Raw genomic sequence first — 20,417 nt, forward strand, 5'->3', positions numbered from 1 at the left:
TCCAAACTTCCAGAACCAGGGGGAGGCACCAGAGACCTGCCTGTATGAGTCATCCAGCCTGACCTGCAATAAACTCTTGACACCGATTCAAAATGCGTTTTACCGTTGGTCAATAAATTTGCCTACACTATTCTAGTAGCACACTGGAGTGTGCTGACTGAACCAAGAATACAATAGGAATGTGGCTGCTGCATATGGGCCCACAGTTGTGAGGTGAAGATAGGCTGCTGTTGCAGCAATCCAGTGATGTAAAATATCTGTGCAGTGTTGGCAGCTCTACACATGCTCAATTTTCAGTGCTTCTCTACGCTGAGCATTTCCTCCCTATCACATCTGAGCAGCCCATGTGACTATAGAGTCACACATGTATGGGCATATACACAGTTGTAAATTTATACACTGATTAGTGCATTTTATATATTTTTTATTTTTTTTTGGATTGATCACTGTATTGGTGTCACTTGGGATCAGATTTGTCTGCCACAATGTCGCAGTCCCGCTAAAAATCACAGCTTGCCGCCATTACCAATAAAAACAATAACAAATTAAATAAAAGTTCCTAAATCTATCCCATAGCTTGTAGATGCTATAACTTTTTTGCGCAAACCAATCGATAGACGCTTATTGCTTATTTTTTGGTAAAAAAAAAATGTAGAAGAATGCAAATTGTCCTAAACTGTTAAATACGTTTTTTTTCTTCTACTTTCTTTCTTTCTTTCTTTCTTTCTTTCTTTCTTTCTTTCTTTCTTTCTTTCTTTCTTTCTTTCTTTCTTTCTTTCTTTCTTTCTTTCTTTCTTTCTTTCTTTCTTTCTTTCTTTCTTTCTTTCTTTCTTTTCTTTTTTTTTTTTTTTTTTTTTTTTTTTTTTCTATTTATTTATTTTTTTCTTGTCAGTCTTTTTCTTGTTTATAGGGCAAACTATAAAAACTGCAGAGGTGATCAAATACCACCAAAAGAAAGCTCTATTTGTGGTAAAAAAAAAGGACCTCAATTTTGTTTGGGTACAATGTCACACGACAGCACAATTGTCGGTTAAAGCAATGCAGTGCCGTATAGGAAAAAAAAAATGCCTTGTTGTTAAGAGGTAAATTCTTCTGGGGCTAAAGTGGTTAAGCAAAAAAAGGGGCATCGTGACCCAATGGATTTATACCCCTTCCTCACTGTTTGTGTTCACTGTAAAATGTTTTGCTGAAGCTTGCCTTGCATTTTGTATTTACTACATACAGTACAGTGAGATCATAGTAGGAACTATGTTTACAAACTATCATTTCACTTTTTTCTTTTGGCAGGTTTGTTTCTGGGCTAGTTCACTGTACCAAACTTGAATCTTTTCAAAAGATGTTGTGGAGGGTTTGCAAAGGCTACACCATTTTCACTTACAAGGAGCTTGATGTGTTTCTGTATGATCCTGAAACTGTGAGTAGGTCCTTCCCTTTATTCTAACAACTAGCTAGGTGGTAATTCTAACACTTTATAAAAAAAACAGTTCAGCTTATATTAGAAATACAAGGGAAAACATTTATTTATACATATAAAAAACATTATAAATGCTTCCCCACCCCACCCTCCCCTTTTTTTTTGTTAAAGGTGATCACATAACTTTCGTTCTCGACTGCATAAAGAGCTCAGGAAATTGAAACGGCAGTACACTGATCTTCCTAGTTAATGGCTGGGCGGGATGTCAGCACAAGTCTGATCATTGGAGGAAAGTAGGCTGAGTTATCAGCACAGCCAGAAATCTGACTACGCTGTGCTCTTCTGCCTAGTGTGGTCGGTTTTTAATACAAAATAGAAGTATTGATTAGCCACTGTGAACACCGCTCCTGCATAGACTTGGTAAATGGAATGAAATAGGATAGTAAATACTAGCCTGAACACATGACTGGTTGGCCTATCTGTCAACACTTGGACAAAACATTCAGTTTCTAAATCATAAAGTAGGTGACTTGCTGGTGTTTGCTGCTAGGATTCAACACCTTTTTGTGTATTATCTCGTCGAGTATGGAAGAGGGATGTTAAATGAAACTGCCAAAGGTTATTGTGGAGGGAACCTATAGTACTTTGCAAAAAATTGTAGTAGCTAGAGTAGGTAATATTCAAGTCCAATTAAAGCAATTAACATATACACTTACAATGTGTGTGTGTGTGCACACACTCACTATATTGGCGGTGCATTACCATGCCAGGGTCTAAATAGAGGCCATAACTCAGGATTCTCAACCAAATGGGTTGAGGGGCTCCAGGGGGTTTGCTTGATGCAGAGGAAATTGGCTTTTCAGTTTCCTCATGGTTTTGTAAAGTCCATTTTGGGACCTGGAACCTGAAGATTTCTTGGAGATCTGGGTGGGATGATATTTGGTCAGGTGTGTGCTGGGCTTTTTGTAAAGACCAGACCATGGATCTGGGCTCCACTCCAGCAGGCAGAGGAGGGTTTCATGTGGGAGCCAAAGCAACAAGGGGCTGCAAATTGTGTGCACAGAGTGTGTATGAAGACTGTCTTCATATGTGGGACAAAAGGGCCTAAAAGTTAAGGCCAGAGCAGGAGTGCTGCATGTACTGTATAAGCCTACAGGCTGAATGGGTATTTCTTTGGATGGAAATGCTAAAAATTCCCCAGTGAGGGGAAACTCCTCTATTTTCTATTCCTAAAAGTTTGTTAAATTGGACAAGAAAATCCCTCAAAAGGCTAAAAGCGAGCGACTGTGTACGTATGTATATAATATAATTATATATATATATATATATATATATATATATATATATATATATATAATCTATCTCTATAATTATGGTATCATTTTGTGGTCATATCTTAAAGCAGAGGTCCGGCGACTTCTCTTCTCGCAAGTGTCTGTTTATTGACTTTTAGTGTTTATTAAAAGGCTGGAACTCCTCTTTAAAGTGTTATTATAAGGTTTAATTTTGATACAGGACAACTTATTTAAAAAAAAATTCTTTCCCGTTTTTTAAAGGAAGAGCCAACAAAGTGGTTTGTGTTTCTAATTTCTTACTGGGGAGAACAGATTGGACAGAAAGTGAAAAAAATCTGTGACTGGTGAGTGTTCTGTAGAGACATTTGCATCATTTTTTTCAACTTTTACAGTAAAGATGCTGTGATATTTTTTTTCCTGCAGTAAGACAACCTACACACCTCTCCCACTATCCCAGTGCCTGAAACTTGGGCAATGCATGTTTACAATTTACATTTGAACGGACAACCTTAATGCTGTATGTTCAGTAATGTACAAATCAATGTTCATCTGTATCGCCATTTTTCATTGTAAAACGAATAAAATTATTGAAACAAAACATTTTAAATTTGAAAGGCTGTTACTTTGATAACTGTACCCTAGCCTAAGTTCCCAGTTTTTTGCTAGTGTCCTAAGGTGAATCCTACCTGTGACAGCATCAAAGAAGTAGAAGAATTTTGAGTTACTTGTAAATTCAGTATCTTTTGGATATCACTACAGAACATAAACAGTATTCATAGACCTTGGATTATAGTCTGTTACCTTCAGGTGATGGAATCTGGCAGGCTTTTTAGGACATGCCACCTGGGCGTCCCCCCTATAAAACCTACCCCACTCTGTGAGTCGTCAGTTTTTGTTTTTTTGTTGGTGTCCTAAGGTGATGGACCTCCATTATAATGAAATCATTCTTGGCTCAACTAGTTTATTATTTTACTTCACATTCTTCAATCAGTTCCTCACTGTCTTCTAATGCAACAATGGAGGCAGTGCATTTGGATTGGTGCAACCACTGTAAAATCTTGGGAGCTGTACCCAGATCCCACAACTTATGTAGATGGCCTGTAATATACTTCAGCACTGGATTATGCTTTGGCACTAACCTCAGCACTTGGTGAAATGCATGTAGCGTGCTATACAGGTGCAGGGCCATGAATCTATTCCTATGAAACCCAGACTCTGAAGACTCCTCTTGGGGGTATGCTCACAATCATGGCCTATACCTGGCTTTATATAGGAACCAGCAACACAGTTAAGACCGTTGCCTTGTTTATTGGATCACTACTGTAGCCTCATAGCACCTGAGAGGCATGTCTCTATTACTTGGCCAAAACCAGGCTCAAAAGAACCTGTGGCAAAAGCTTACACTCTGCTGAAGGCCTGCAAAACACTCAATCTGCTTAGAGTGATGATACTTCCCTTGCACCTGAACGGGACCTTATTTGAACACCAGTCTCTATATCCAATTATAGCGTTATCCCAGGCACTCTGCAAATGACCTGCTTGACTAATTAGTCTTTTCTCCAACTATCTCACAATTTCTCAGACAACTAACTGCTTTAATACGGCTATCACTGTCCTGAGCTCAAAGGCGCCAGGCTCCTTCTCTGCTCCCATGGTGACTACCAGGGTTTAGAAGGCAAAATAGCTCCTCTAGAGAATGCAGATATTAAGGGGGGAGAGGACCCATAAGCAGTTTTAGAGGAGGTCGTGGAAGAATTTTCACCCCCAGGCTCCTATACTTCTGATCTAATGGCTTTACACAATTTGCTTCCCAAAGCTGATCTATTAATTTCTGCTGTGAGCAAAATCCTCAGAATTGTCACACTTGGTTCTCCTGTGCGCTCACCATGACCCCTTATCTACTAATTGACCTGCTTATGTCTAAAAAGACATTCCCTATTAATGATCAAATGGAATGAGCAATTTATGATTATTGGGCCATTCCTGAAAAGATTATCACCCCTCTGAGAATCATTGCTAAACTTTGGACTGTTGCTGTGGTAGACACTGCTGTTTCAGCCTTAAACAAGCATCTTTCTATACCCATTGAAGATGTCCTTTCATATAAAGATTTTGCTCCTAAAGGCTCTCTCTCAGGCCCAGCTTTGCAACCAGCTTTTGCTGAAGCTGCCTATAAAACAAACCTCACACATATGCCCTTTGAAGGAGAACATCTCTTTGGTGAGGCACTTATGTCACAAGAGGAAAAGCCCTGCTTCCACAGCAGAAGGTTACAAAAGTGGTGATGTCTGTTAGTTTTCATGTCTCTTGGTCACTGACGTCCCAGAACGGTGTGTTTTTAATTGTTAATTTCAATTGGGGTACAAAGTTTCAAACTCTACCCCTTCTCTGCTCCACTCTCTCAAATCAACCAACCAAAATCTGCTTAAGGACAGTTACATTTCTGCTCTCAACCATCTCTTGTCCCAGGGATTGGTCCTTCCGGTAGTAGGACAAGTTCAGAGGTTTCCATTCAAAGCTGTTCACAGTACCAAAACCCAAAGGGGGTAATATGTCTTATGCTGGATCTAAAGTCCCTAAACAAGTACCAACTAGTTCCAAAGTTTCTTTAAGATGCTTATCTGCATATTCACATTTGCGCACCTCATCAGCTCTTTTTGCACTTTGCAGTAGGAGATGATAATTTCCAGTTTGTTACACTGACCTTTTGGCCTTTCTCTGCTTCCAAAGTATTTACAGAGGTTCTTGCACCCCTTCTTCCCCTCTTAAGAACTCCGGGACATTCAGGTGATAGGGTATCTGGACGACCTTCTTCTGAAGGTCTCATTACCCTTCCAGCTATCTGCAATATTCCATGTGACTATTGAGATATTTCAAACTTTCTGTTGTGTAATCAACTTTAAAGCTGGTCTTTCTTGGATCTCAGGCCTTGAGGTTAAAGAGTCTTTATGAGAGTGTCCTTGCGTGTTTTGGGCCCTATGGTGGCCTCTTTCGAAGGCTATGCCATGCACCCAATTTTATTCAAGCCTCTCCAATACAACCTCTTGTTGGCACAGAACAAACCTGCATCCTCTCTCGACCTGAGCATGCTTCTATTCAGCTAAGCAAGGAATTCTCTAGCTTTGTGAATTTGCAACCCAGTCTTGGCTGTGGGGAAGTTGTTCCACCATACCACTGGAAGGTGATAACCAATGCCAGTCTCTCAGGCTGGGGATACTAGGAAGGAGTGTTAATCTCTCACAGTACAGGGAACATGTCTCCAGAGGAAGCCAAGCTCTACATCACGATTATGGTGCTTAAAGTGATAAAAATGGCTGAGGACCACTGAACACCTGATTAGGGTCAATCGGACAATACCACTGCTGTGGCCTACATAAATCACCAAGGGGGCACCAAGAGTCATGCAGTCTTGAAGGAAGCAAGCCTGATCATCTCATGGACAGAAAAACACTGTTTAGTGATCTATGCTCTCCCTAATGTTCTCCTGGATCCCAGGAGTGGACAGTTGAAATTGTTTGTGTATTGGATGCTCTGATAATGTCCTAGACTCATTTCAGACTAATGCATGTCATTCCTCTAGTGAGAATTCTGCCTGGATTGCTCTACAAAATAAAGCAAAAGAAGAAACCGGTGATTCTTTTTTGCACCAAACTGGCCCAGAACAACCTGGTACACAGACTCGGACTGCTACTAGGAGACCGAACCCTGGCCCCTTCCAAACAAGCCAGATTTCCTTTCTCAGGGCTCCCTGTTTACTTCTGCTTCTCAGTCACTGGCTGTCATGGCAAGGGGTCTTCAACTCTGTCATTCCCACATTGCTAAAAGGAAAGAGCCACTTCCTGAAAGATCTACTATCGTACCTGGAAAATACTTTCGACTGGTGTCGACACAACCATTTCAATCCCAGAGATTCCGCTGTGCCTCACATTCTGGCCTTTCTAACTGGGGATTTGACCAGAATTTATCTCTAACCACGTCAGCCCCGGGAAGATTTACCCCCTTCCTGACCAGAGCAATTTTTGTGATTCTGTACTGCGTGGCTTTAGCTGAAAATTGCGCGTTCATGTGTCATTGTACCCTAACAAAATGTACGCCCTTTTCCCCCCCAAAAAATAGAGCTTTCTTTCTTTTAGTGGTATTCGATCACCTCTGCGTTTTTTTCTTTTTTTTTTTCTTTTTTTTTTGCGCTATAAACCAAAGAGCAACAATTTTGAAAAGAAAAAAGCAAATGATTAAAAAAATTGCAATAAGTGTACATTGATTGGTTTGCGCAAAAGTTATAGCATCTACAAAATAGGAGATCTATATCAATTATTATTATTATTATTATTATTATTATTATTATTATTATTGTAAATAATAATAATTTTTTTTAACTAGTAATGGTGGCGATCTATGTGGTGTGTGTTTGTTTTTTTTGTTTTTTTTCATTCAGGACTGTGACATTATGGCGCACACATCGGACCCTTTTGATACTATTTTTGGGACCATTGTCCTTTTTTTCAGCAATCAAAGCTACAATCGCCACTGATTACTGTATAAATGACACTGGCAGGGAAGGGGTTAAACACTAGGGGGCGATCAAGGGGTTAAGTGTGTTTTAGGGAGTGATTCTAACTGTGAGAGGGATGGGCTCACTACAACATGACAAATCACTGCTCCTGATGACAGGGAGCAAGTAGATCCCTGTCATTTTGCTGGCAGAACAGGGAAATGCTTTGTTTACATAGGCATCTCCCTATTCTGCCTCTCCTCGCCGCAATCGCGGGCAGCCGGTGAACAGTTTGCGGGGGCCCATGGGCACGTGCGCCCGATGGTCGGTAAATTCAAAGGTTCGTACAGGTGCGCCCATTTGCCTGCCTGTGCCATTCTGCCGACGTATATGTGTGTGTGCGGCAATCGGCAAGTGGTTAAAGTGGTTGTAACCCTTTAAAAAAAAAAAAGAATCCGGTCCTTTTTAAAGCATGAATAACAGCACAGTCCATGTGCTGTGTAAATTTTCCCTTTTGTATCATCTAAAATACCTGGCTGATCTTGCCTGGTTCAGCCCTCCCCTGTTTACTGACCACTGTTTATCATGGCTGCTGAGCTGTGATACCGTGGTCAGTTTGATAGGATGAATCTCCCTAACAGGGACACAGACAGCAATAAAAAACGTGAAAAAACTGAAGAAATTACACTTTTCTACAATGTAAAGTAGTGCACAGCTTGTATAATATATATATATTGTGTGTGTGTGTGTATATATTGTATATTTAAAAATTATATATATATATATATATATATATATATATATATATATATATATATATATATATATATATATATATATAATTTTTAATTATTGCCCATTAAGTGATAACCATACGGATACATGAATCTAGTGTTTGCAGCTGCTGTACACAAGTGCTATTCACCTCAAAAAAAAATTATACATATAAATACAGCGCTCACAAAATATTCAATTTGATATTTGAAACAAAATTAAAAATGTCCATGTGCATTGTGCAAAAGTGCTCCAGTTCTTAAAGTGCAGTTGTGCTCCAAACTTCAAGGTGCGCCACACACCCCCTCCACAGTTGTGTGCACATGCTCAGCGTCTTATCCAGAGGTTGTCTTTGGTAAATAGACTTATGAGTGCTGCCAGCATTGCTGCAGAGGTTGAAGGGGTGGGGAGTCGGCACACTTTATCAAATTGGTCTGCGTGGCTGTCGTCCCAGAAAGAAGCCTCTCCTAAAGATGATGCACAAGAAAGCCCGCAAGCAGTTTGCTGAAGACAAGAAAAACTAAGGACATGGATTACTAAAACCATGTCGTGTGATCTAATGAGACCAAGATAAACTTTTTCTGTTCAGATGGTGTGAAGTGTGTGTGGCGGCAACCGGGTGAGGAGTACAAAGACAAGTGTATCTTGCCTACAGTCAAGCATGGTGGTGGGAGTGTCATGGTCTAGGGCAGCGTGAGTGCATTTCACTGAGGGAAACATGAATGGCAGCATGTACTGACATACTGAAGCAGAGCATGACCCCCCTCCCTTCGCAGACTGGGCTGCAGGGCTGTTTTCCAACATAATGACCCCAAACACACCTCCAAGGTGACCACTGCCTTGCTAAAGAAGGTGAGGATAAAGATGGACAGTAACACCCCCCAGAATAAATAAATCTATACTCCAAAGGCCCTGGACAGAGGGTGGTCTAGCCTCTCTATCTATATCTTCAGAAATATTTATTTGCTGCACTACTATCGCACGCCCATAACTGGATAGCCTCAGACGATACCAATGTTGCTGTAGTCCTTGAGGCCGCACACCTCGGTTCCTACCAGGCGCTGAGAAATGCTTTATATAGGGGTGTCAAGGCCCCCTTTCCTCCCACACTTTCCATGAAAGCGGTGATCATTGCTTGGCAACTATTGGTATGTAAACAACAAGGGGACCCTCGCACTAGATCTCCGGACAACCCCCTGTGGTTAAACCCACATTTATCAGACTTTCTGACTGTCCCGGACCCAGGGTTCTGTGCTGCTAGAGGTATCAAAAACTGGAGCATATCTGTATTAGTGACTCCCTTCTATTCTTTGATTCCTTTAAGGAGTAATTTGGGCTTACTAATCCCCAATTCTTTCGATTTCTTCAAATTTGCCACATCCTTCGCTACCCAATATGGATCCACCCCAGTGTTTTTCCTTCAGTCCAACCTTGAATCCACATTAGGGGATGTCCCTCTGGTCAAACCCACCTCTACCATCTATAAAACGTTTTTACCCTCATTTTGGTCTGGAGGATTTGTTCTCTAAGTGGCAGGGCGAGGTCCCTGATCTGGATTCGGAAGACGCCTGGGAGTATCCTTTTTTACAACTTATCTCTGTCAGAGATCGATTGATGCAATTTAAAATGATTCACAGGGTTTATTTGTCACCCCAAATATTATCCTAAATTTCCCCAAATTCCTCCAACTGTTTGGAAGTGTGGTATAGCAGATGCTGACTTCAACCATATGATATGGTCCTGTCTCAGGATTCAGTCCTTTTGGACAGAGGTCACAAAATTCATTGAAACTCTGCTCATGATCCATATTCCCCTGAATGTGTCAATCTGCTTGCTGGGTCTGGTGGGCTCCTGGCGACTCCTATTATTTTTATGCTAGGAAGGCTTTATTAATAAAATGGGAACAACCAGAGGTACCCACTTTGAATTCATGGAAATCATTGATCAACTCAGCGGTTCCATTATACAAAATGGCCTATCTTGACAGATGCTGCCCAGCTAATTTTGACAAAATGTGGCACGTGTGGTTAGAATCGGACATCACAAACGCAACACAATAGGATCTGGAGCCCTTCTGTTTACTTTAACTAAATGTCTTGTAGCGGTGAAGACCTACAGTAATTCTGTTTGTTATCTGAAGCTACACCTAGATGCGTTGTCCTCAACCTCAGCATCTCTCCCTGAAGTGGTCACCTGAAGTATAAGATCCATTATCCTTCCCTGTATCCCTCCAATTTGATGACACGAGTAGTTTTAAGTGTGTAGTTGTTTCAATAGATACATGGTAATAGTCCTATAGGTTCTAATATATGTTGTTTAAGCTGGTGTATGCCCAGAGGCTTTATTATGTAACCCCTTTTTATTGAGTTTTCGTGTAAAAAAAAAAATGATTTTCAAAAAAGATGGACTGGCCAAGCATGTCTCCAGACCTAAACCCTATTGAGCATCTGTGGGGAATGCTTAAACAGAAGGTGTAGCAGTGCAAGGTCTCTAACATCCACCAGCTCTGTGATGTCATCAAGAGGACTCCAGTGGAAACCTGTGAAGCTCTGGTGAACTCCATGCCCAAGAGGGTTAAGGCAGTGCTGGAAAATTATGGTGGACACACACAATGTTGACAATTTGGGCCCAAGTTGGACATTTTCACTTAGTGATGTGCTCACTTTTGTTGCCATTGGTTTAGACATTAATAGCTGTGTGTTAAGTTATTTTGAGGGGACGGCAAATTTACACTGTTATACAAGCTGAACACTCACTACTTTACATTGTAGCAAAGTGTCATTTCTTCAGTGTTGTCACATGAAAAGAACTAACATATTTACAAAAATGTGTGGGGGTGTACTCACTTTTCTGAGATACTGTATATAATTACTGGACTTCTATATTGCTGTTCCATGTATTTTTTCAACTCTATATCAATAGAAACAAAGCTCCTAAAACACAGACACACGTTGAGAGGGATATTTATGTTCAAATGACAAAATACATGGCTAATGGGTATATATGTGTCCTGCTTTACCTGCCAGAGGACTTGTAATTTTTTCAACTAAACTGCCATTTCCTAGGTCTCACTGGACAGAGGTAATGATGATGGTTCACTTTCAAATGTGGAAGGTGGCGAGTGTCATAGGAGGCTGAAATGCTTACAGCATGGGTCCTAATCTATGACCCTCCAGTTGTATAGGAACTAAAATTCCCATCATGCTTAGTCATGTTGGTGTGTCCCAATGCCTCATGGGATGTGTAGTTCTACAACAGCTGGAGGGCCGTAGTTTGAGGTTCCCTGGCTTACAGGATAAGTTCACCTTTGGGAACATGTTGCACCCATTTTTATGGTTGAACATGTAACTTGTTTCCAATGCTGCCGGCGCTGTGTAAATGTTTCCCTCTTTTCCCTTGCTTTACCTCCGTAAAAAAATGTGCATTTATTATTTTTTTTCTAAAAATTGAACTTATCCTTTAAGAAACTCTCACCTGTCTGGCTGTGTACCGTTGGAAAATACCATATTTATCTTCATATAACGCGCCCCGGCGTATAGCGCCCAACCCAAACCTAGAAGGAAAATTCCTGGAAAAAAAAAGAAATACTTAGTTTGGATGCCCCTCGTCGGTGTCTTGCCCGGCGTCCATCGGCGGCCTTGTCCGGTCCGGCATCCTTCTGCAGCCATCGTGGTGTCCTACCCGCTGTGTTTTTCAGCCGATCCCTGCTTCCCGCGCTGTGTTTGAACCACTCCGCCGACATATACCGAGCGCAGTACACTCGGGTATACTCGGGCAGGCTCGGCTCCTCTCGCGTAAAGGACGTACAGGACGCAGAGGACGTGACCGCGAGCGGAGCCGAGCCTGCCCGAGTATACCCGAGTGTACTGCGCTCGGTATATGTCGGCGGAGTGGTTCAAACACAGCACGGGGATCGGCGTATAACGCGCACCCACGATTTCCCCCTGATTTTGAGGGGAAACAAGTGCGCGTTATACGCCAATAAATATGGTAGATACAAACCATAAGGCTGGTAGTACAGAAATGCAATCCTGTTGGCAGGTAAAACTGTAAGGGCCCATTACTGTAACAAGAGTTAATGCTCCATACACCCATTGGAGCATTATACTGCCTGTTGGTTTTTAGTATTGCCCCAATGCATATGTTTTGCTGGTGAGAAATATATTACCTGCACACCTTCAAGTGATACTAAAGTCTATGTTGTTTAAAAAAAAAAAAAAAATATGTCATACTTGCCTGTAGTTGCCTCCATGCAGTTTGTTTTGCACAGAGCAGCCCAGATTTTCCTCTTCTCGGGTCCCTTTTTTGGTGCTCCTGGCCCCTCTCACCGGTTGATATAAGGTTCAATGGCTACATGTGCGGGTGACTTGGCTGCCTTTACACAACGCATGTTGATGCCAATATATAAAATGCGTTAGACGCCCCACAATGCACTGGTTTGGTTTAAATGGGCCCTCAACGTATGTATTGTTTTAAACTGATTGAATCCACATTGCATATCTAAAATGTTTTCTATAAACAACTAATATATTCCATTTTAACAACATTCGCATTTCAGTCAAAACCATTGTTTGCTGCTGAGAGATGCATTAAATCACCTAAACATTTAGTGTAACATTGCTTTTTTGCTATTGCATTACAGTTACCATTGTCACGTGTATCCATACCCAAACTCTTCTGAGGAACGACAAGAGATAATATCCGGATTGAACACAAGAATTCAAGACTTGCAGGCGGTAAGCTGAGCTAAGAACTCCACCTGTCCTCATGTACATAACATAGATGGGTGTGAGGTTCATAGTCCTCGGAACAATGTAACAGATAATACTAAAGCACCCCCCCCCCCCCATTTTTCTTTTGGTTAACCATGGTGGAGTGGACTCTGCCTCAACCAATAAGAGTAAGGCTTGTATTCATTGACCAAAATACAACGCTTCTCCTGAGTGGTGGAGGGTGCGGGAACAAGTAACTATCTATGGGGAAGCCGCTGGTACATCCATCATCCATCGTATGCAGCATAGGCCACATGGGGGTGACATCTGAAAAGTTTGTTTAAGCCAGGCTGGCCCGAAGAGTTTAGATTCATGTCTGGAGTTCTTTAATGCGATTTTTTTTTTTTTTTTTTTTTTTTTTTTTTAAGTTCGTATTTCTGATAAAGTGGTACATAATTAGTTGCTAGTAGCAAAAAAAAAAAAACATATTGTAGGTGAAATAAAGCCTTCTGCAATTACAATCATTGACCTATATTAGTTAGCACTGTCAGAAATGCAGGTACCTTGTGAAGAAAAATTGTTGAAGTTGCGTTTACAGCTAACCAGTGATCATTAAATATATAGAATTTATCTGTAAATTATCCTGAATAAAAAAAATATGCAAAAAACATACTTTTTTTTTTAAATTTATTTTTTTAATGCACCTTAGGAACATGGAGCATTCTTAACGTGTGTGGCTGTAATTATCCCAAACCAACATAAACATAAGACCAGAAAAGTATTATGGATAATATACATTTTATCATAACATACAATACCAACATTTTATAAGTAGAACACCCCAAACCTAAACATTTTCCGCTATGTAATTAATTAAAATTAAATGACATTGTTGTCATCTCCCTCCCTCCACTGCACACATGGCTAAATGCATATATGTTTTTTAGTCTGGTTAATTCCAATCGTGAAATAACATTTTTATTTTTGTAGTCATCGCTTATACCTTTTCTTGTCCTACGTTTTTTGAAATGTTGGGTATCACCATTTTTTGCCCTTCATTTCTATCTAAGGCAACAACCTCATGCTTACATTATCAGTCAAGCAGGTGGGAGAATGGATGGACAGCCGCACTCCAAAAAGTCTTGTTGAAAAAAGACGTGCTCTTTATTGTAAAAAGGAAAAAATGCACAGCACACAACAGCATACAGTGGGATAGACAGCTGACGCGTTTCGCATTAACAACTAATGCTTAGTCATAGCTTAGCTATGACTAAGCATTAGTTGTTAATGCGAAACGCGTCAGCTGTCTATCCCACTGTATGCTGTTGTGTGCTGTGCATTTTTTCCTTTTTACAATAAAGAGCACGTCTTTTTTCAACAAGACTTTTTGGAGTGCGGCTGTCCATCCATTCTCCCACCTGCTTAATTCTATGCATTGCCAGCACCCGTGTGATTCCTGAGTGGACATTGATTACCTGCCTGTGCTCACCTGGAGCGGCGGTCTCCCTACCTATCCTTACATTATCAGTCCTTGAAAGACTGAAAGTCAGTATTGCAGAAAAAGCTTTTTTTTTTTTTTTTTTTTTTAATGTAGTTGTTCTTTTTTTAATAGGCTATTCAATATTTTTGGCTGGGGTTCTGTTTTAATAACCTACCCCCGATCCTGGTGCTTATACTTGCCCTCTCTTTGCTTCCCTGCCATGCAATGTACAATATTGGGTACCTAAAGTGTTCCTAAACCCACAACCGTAAAATCACTATACTCACTGTGGAACCTAAGGGGTTAACCTTCTGCTTTGTTTAAAAAGGCAGTTTGATACAGGCTTCTCTGATCCTCCCCTCCTTCCACTGTCCCCTGATGATTTCCTGATAACACAGAGCTGATGAAGGCACTCTACACATGCTCAGTTTGATGAGTATTGCTAGAGAGGTTTTTTTTTTCTTGGAAGAGTGCATGTGATCAGCATAGGGCCAATCGGCACTGTCCAGACAGTCATGGGTTCTACAGCCTCAAAGGGCAGTCGGAAAACCCCTACAAGCTTTAACCAGTGCTTGGCTGGACAATGATAGAAGTTACAAGACTGCTATATACTGCTGATAAGAGAGGGTATTTAGCATTTTATTTTTAATAAAACTATTGCGATTTCATGCTCTGTGTACTGTGGGAGACCAGATATAGGGATTTCAGGGTTCTGGGTTTAGTAACACTTTACGTTAGGAAGGAGACATACAAGACTGTCCTTGTTTCCATGACTGCGGTGCTGTGTGCTTAACCAGCAGAAGAGAAGGATCTTAGCCCTGTGAAAGCTGTTACCAAATCAATATGGATCTAACATGGGGCCTTTTCTCCCTTGTTTCAGCACATTGACAATAGACAAATTTCCCTTTAGGGCATGGGTGCCCAACCAGTGGCCCGCAAAGCCCTCTGATGTGGCCCGCGACCTCCTGCTCTGGGATGGCAAGCGCAGATCGCGGGTTGCCAACCTGCCATCCCAGAGCATCAGTTTTGTAAATGGAGCCAGCATTAGAGGAAGCAAGCGGCTGCGGAGCAAAGCCGCATAAGCCAATGCTTTTTTTATAGCGCCGCTCATGTCACAAGCAGAGTGATGCAAAATGCGCTCTGCCTGGGACAGCAATAGCCGGTGATACCTGAATGGAAGACTGTTATTAAAGGTAAGTTTATTACTAACATCACAGTGTATATTTGGGCATATCTGTTATGCAGATGTTACTGGGCTGCTTTTAAACTTTTCAGGAAGGGTAAGCTGCACTGTGCCATAGGCTTCTGTTATTACCTGCAGGTTTGGTGCGCTTTCAGAAAGTGCAACACACCTGCAGGATATAATAGAGGTCTATGGCAAAGTGCAGCTGACCCACAGGAAAGCCGCAGGTGCACTGCTGTACACCCACAGTGCATCATCGTGAAAGCAGCCTTATGCCCCTTTCGCACCATTGGTCTGACCCAATCGGACCCTCCTTTCACCTCGATGGAGCAGCAGATGTAAATGGACTTGTGTTCATTTACATCTGCCTACCTTCAATTCAATCCGCTAAAAAAAACAGAAGGGGATCCGTCCCTTTCCGTCTGATCATATGGGAGTGCCCATAGAGTAGAGTGGGCTGTGTCCACTCTGCATATGCAGCGTGGACACAGACCTGTCATCTGCCCGCTCGGCTCATTGTGGCCCGCGACCGATTACCAAGTTAATTAAGTGGCCCTCGCTCTTCAAAAGGTTGGGCACCCCTGCTTTAGGGCTTTTAAAATCTTAATGGACATCAATATGAATTTCTTAAGTATATATTCTGTTCCTTGTAGGTGATCTCCCAAACTGAGGAATATCTCAAACAAGTTCTCTACAAGGCATCAGAGTCCATCTTCAAGTGGGTTATTCAAGTCAAAAAAATGAAAGCTGTATACCATGTGCTGAATTTATGCAGTTTTGATGTCACCAACAAATGTCTGATTGCTGAAGTATGGTGTCCTGTAGCCGATCTTCAAACCCTGAGACATGCACTTGAGGAAGGCTCAGTAAGTCCTTTTAATTGTTGTGATCTTTTTTTTTTTGCACTTTATTGCATAGTTTTTATGTCATATTTTTTATCTGTACTATTCATATTAACATGAAGTGTGGGTTTTCATGATTCAGTTAGTGTTAAACTGTACAGGGAGTGCAGAATTATTAGGCAAATTAGTATTTTGACCACATCATCCTCTTTATGCATGTTGTCTTACTCCAAGCTGTATAGGCTCGAAAGCCTACTACCAATTAAGCATATTAGGTGATGTGCATCTCTGTAATGAGAAGGGGTGTGGTCTAATGACATCAACACCCTATATCAGGTGTGCATAATTATTAGTCAACTTCCTTTCCTTTGGCAAAATGGGTCAAAAGAAGGACTTGACAGGCTCAGAAAAGTCAAAAATAGTGAGATATCTTGAAGAGGGATGCAGCACTCTTAAAATTGCAAAGCTTCTGAAGCGTGATCATCGAACAATCAAGCGTTTCATTCAAAATAGTCAACAGGGTCGCAAGAAGCGTGTGGAAAAACCAAGGCGCAAAATAACTGCCCATGAACTGAGAAAAGTCAAGCGTGCAGCTGCCAAGATGCCACTTGCCACCAGTTTGGCCATATTTCAGAGCTGCAACATCACTGGAGTGCCCAAAAGCACAAGGTGTGCAATACTCAGAGACATGGCCAAGGTAAGAAAGGCTGAAAGACGACGACCACTGAACAAGACACACAAGCTGAAACGTCAAGACTGGGCCAAGAAATATCTCAAGACTGATTTTTCTAAGGTTTTATGGACTGATGAAATGAGAGTGAGTCTTGATGGGCCCGTGGCTGGATTGGTAAAGGGCAGAGAGCTCCAGTCCGACTCAGACGCCAGCAAGGTGGAGGTGGAGTACTGGTTTGGGCTGGTATCATCAAAGATGAGCTTGTGGGGCCTTTTCGGGTTGAGGATGGAGTCAAGCTCAACTCCCAGTCCTACTGCCAGTTTCTGGAAGACACCTTCTTCAAGCAGTGGTACAGGAAGAAGTCTGCATCCTTCAAGAAAAACATGATTTTCATGCAGGACAATGCTCCATCACACGCGTCCAAGTACTCCACAGCGTGGCTGGCAAGAAAGGGTATAAAAGAAGAAAAACTAATGACATGGCCTCCTTGTTCACCTGATCTGAACCCCATTGAGAACCTGTGGTCCATCATCAAATGTGAGATTTACAAGGAGGGAAAACAGTACACCTCTCTGAACAGTGTCTGGGAGGCTGTGGTTGCTGCTGCACGCAATGTTGATGGTGAACAGATCAAAATACTGACAGAATCCATGGATGGCAGGCTTTTGAGTGTCCTTGCAAAGAAAGGTGGCTATATTGGTCACTGAGTTTTGTTTTTGAATGTCAGAAATGTATATTTGTGAATGTTGAGATGTTATATTGGTTTCACTGGTAAAAATAAATAATTGAAATGGGTATATATTTTTTTTTTGTTAAGTTGCCTAATAATTATGCACAGTAATAGTCACCTGCACACACAGATATCCCCCTAAAATAGCTAAAACTAAAAACAAACTAAAAACTACTTCCAAAAATATTCAGCTTTGATATTAATGAGTTTTTTGGGTTCATTGAGAACATGGTTGTTGTTCAATAATAAAATTAATCCTCAAAAATACAACTTGCCTAATAATTCTGCACTCCCTGTACAGTGGGCTGTATAAGTATGTATGGCAAGATTTTTCATGTGTATTTGTTTAGTTTGAGAGATCTGCTGGAACTGTAACCATCACCAACCCAACAAAATGTTTGTATTTTATTGCACTTTGTATGCAGTGACATAATGTTGTCTACATTCAGTGTAGAGACACAGAGTAGGTGCTGAGGAAGTCTTCTGCTGTAAATAGCTAGAGTAATTAATGGAAACTTTTTTTCAAGGCTGCTTTCACACTGAAAGCGCTGCTCATTTTAGCTGTGCTTTTTGTCTGCCAGCGGGGTGCTTTTTACCCAAAAAATGTGCAAAGAGTCCCGTTTTGCGGCGCTTTGAAAGCAATGCCCATTCATTTCAATGGGCTGGCGTTTATCGTTTTTTATTCCACCCAATTTTTCTAGGTATGACTGGATCAGTTATATTCCTAAACTGTATAATCAGGTGGTAATACCCTCTTGTGAATGTTCAAGAATAGTGCATGGGTTCATTACATGTCCTACAAACAGGCATGAGTAGATCTTCCTGCTGTATGCTCAGAAAAGCAGGGATGATCTGACAGGGAATGTCGGGACACCGGCTTGATAATTATAGACCCTGGGTTATGGGCTGGTACCTTCAGGTGCTTGGACACTTGCAAAGCCCCCTGTATCTACCCTGCCATTGTTCCTCATCTAATATACCCAATAGACAGATGCACGGATCACATGGCACAAGGACCGAGATCATTTTGAACAGTATATCTATCACTTGTTACCAGTATACATCAATAACAGGGCATAGCCACATAACGTAAATAAAGGTAAGACTGATGTGCCATGTGTAATTGAATAAGTTAAAATAAATAAAATGAATAAATTGTTATTAATAACCAGTGAAATGGTTAAATGGGAGGTACGTGCTTCCTCCCAGTCCTCGTCCAACAGTGTTTGCCATTTATTGCGAACCTCCAGAGGCTTTGTGTTAAGTAAGGTAGCCAAAAAAAAAACTGTTCGATTTACCGGTAACGGTATTTCCAAGAACCTTCCAGAACAGCTACTTGAGAGATGATTGGCTCCGCCCTCTAATGGAAAAAAATTGGATACAATTTAAAAGGGCCCTCCCTTCCCTCTGACCCTGAGTTGTTAGAAGATCAAGTAAACCTCCACCAAAAGTGTACTCGACAGAGGAAAAAAAAAACAGAAACTCATAAAAACACCACCACCAGGTAAACCAGGTCGACCAGTGAAAAAACAGAATAGGGTGGGAATATATAGATGCTGTCCCGGAAGGTTCCTGGAAATACCGTTACTGGTAAGTCTAATGGGGGTTTCCCCCCCTCACCTTCCAGGACAGCTCCTTTGAGAGGATAAGCAAGATTCTAGATTTTAGGGAGGGACGACAGCCTGAAGCACTTTCCTACCAAAGGAGAGGTCCTTGCTGGAAAGCATCTGAACTCTAATGTTTGACAAATGCAAGAGAGGAAGACCAGATGGCAGCTTTAGAAAATTCTTTAAATGATGTTAGAGCTGGGCGATTTTTCTCCCCAAAAAAATCGGCAATAAAAAAAAAAAAAACTTGATTCACGATTCTAATCGATTTTTTTTTTATTTTTTTTTTATTGACACCGTGCCAGTCCTGAGAAGCTGCGGGCAGGTGTTTTTAGGAGAGCCCGCGGCTTCGGCCTATTACGCAGCGTCCAGCCTTGCAGACTAGGCCGAAGCCGTGGTCTTGCCTAAAAACTCCTGCCCGCTGATCCTCAGGACCGGCGCGGTGTCAAAAAAAATGGTGAAAAAAAATAAAAAATCGATTTGCTGAAAATCTGAATCGATTTGACCTTCCAACTCGATTTACGATTCAAATCGATTTTTTCCCCAGCCCTACATGATGCTCCCGCTCTTTCTGCCCACGACGTGGCCATGGATCTCGTTGAATGCCAATCACAGTTACCATACCTAAGAAAACAAAAAACATGTTGGTGCTCCTGGAGGGTCTGGAAACGCAAAACAACTGATGCCGCCTACACACAACCGTTTTTCATGACGAGAAAAATGCAATTTTTGGTCATTTGAAAACGACCGTGTGTAGGCTCCAGAGCATTTTTCTTGTTGTGAAAAATGGGCATTAAAAATTTAGAACATGCTATAATTTTTCTCGTTGTTTTTCACGTCGTGAAAAACGGTCGTGTGTAGGCTCTAACGACGGTGAAAAAAACGTGCATGCTGAGAAGCAAGTTATGAGACGGGAGCACTCGTTCTGGTAAAACTAGCATTTGTAATGGAGATGGCACATTTGTCACGCTATAACAGACTGAAAAGCGCAAATGGTCTCTAACCAAACTTTTACTAACACTAAATTAGCAAAAGCAGCCCAAAGGGTGGCGCCATCCGAATGGAACTTCCCCTTTTTATAGTGCCGTTGTACGTTACCGCGCTTTGCTCGACCTTTTTTTTTTTTTTTTTCACGATCGTGTGTATGCAAGGCAGGCTTGACAAGAATCACATAGAGAAAAACGTTGTTTTTTTCATGACATTAAAAACGGTTGT

At 41.3% G+C, this 20,417-nt stretch overlaps 1 protein-coding gene across 1 annotated transcript in view; it reads left to right on the top strand.

Moving 5' to 3' along the window:
• Positions 1-20,417, top strand: part of ATP6V0A2 (ATPase H+ transporting V0 subunit a2) — a 96,890-nt gene that overhangs the window by 40,557 nt on the left and 35,916 nt on the right. The window contains exons 6-9 of the mRNA XM_040347335.1: positions 1,288-1,414; positions 2,971-3,053; positions 12,618-12,711; positions 16,004-16,216. Of these exons, the coding sequence (XP_040203269.1) occupies positions 1,288-1,414; positions 2,971-3,053; positions 12,618-12,711; positions 16,004-16,216 (517 nt within the window). The remainder of the gene's footprint in view (positions 1-1,287; positions 1,415-2,970; positions 3,054-12,617; positions 12,712-16,003; positions 16,217-20,417) is intronic.

The sequence above is a fragment of the Rana temporaria genome, chromosome 1 (genome assembly GCF_905171775.1).
Source record: "Rana temporaria chromosome 1, aRanTem1.1, whole genome shotgun sequence".
In the NCBI taxonomy this organism is placed as follows: domain Eukaryota; kingdom Metazoa; phylum Chordata; class Amphibia; order Anura; family Ranidae; genus Rana; species Rana temporaria.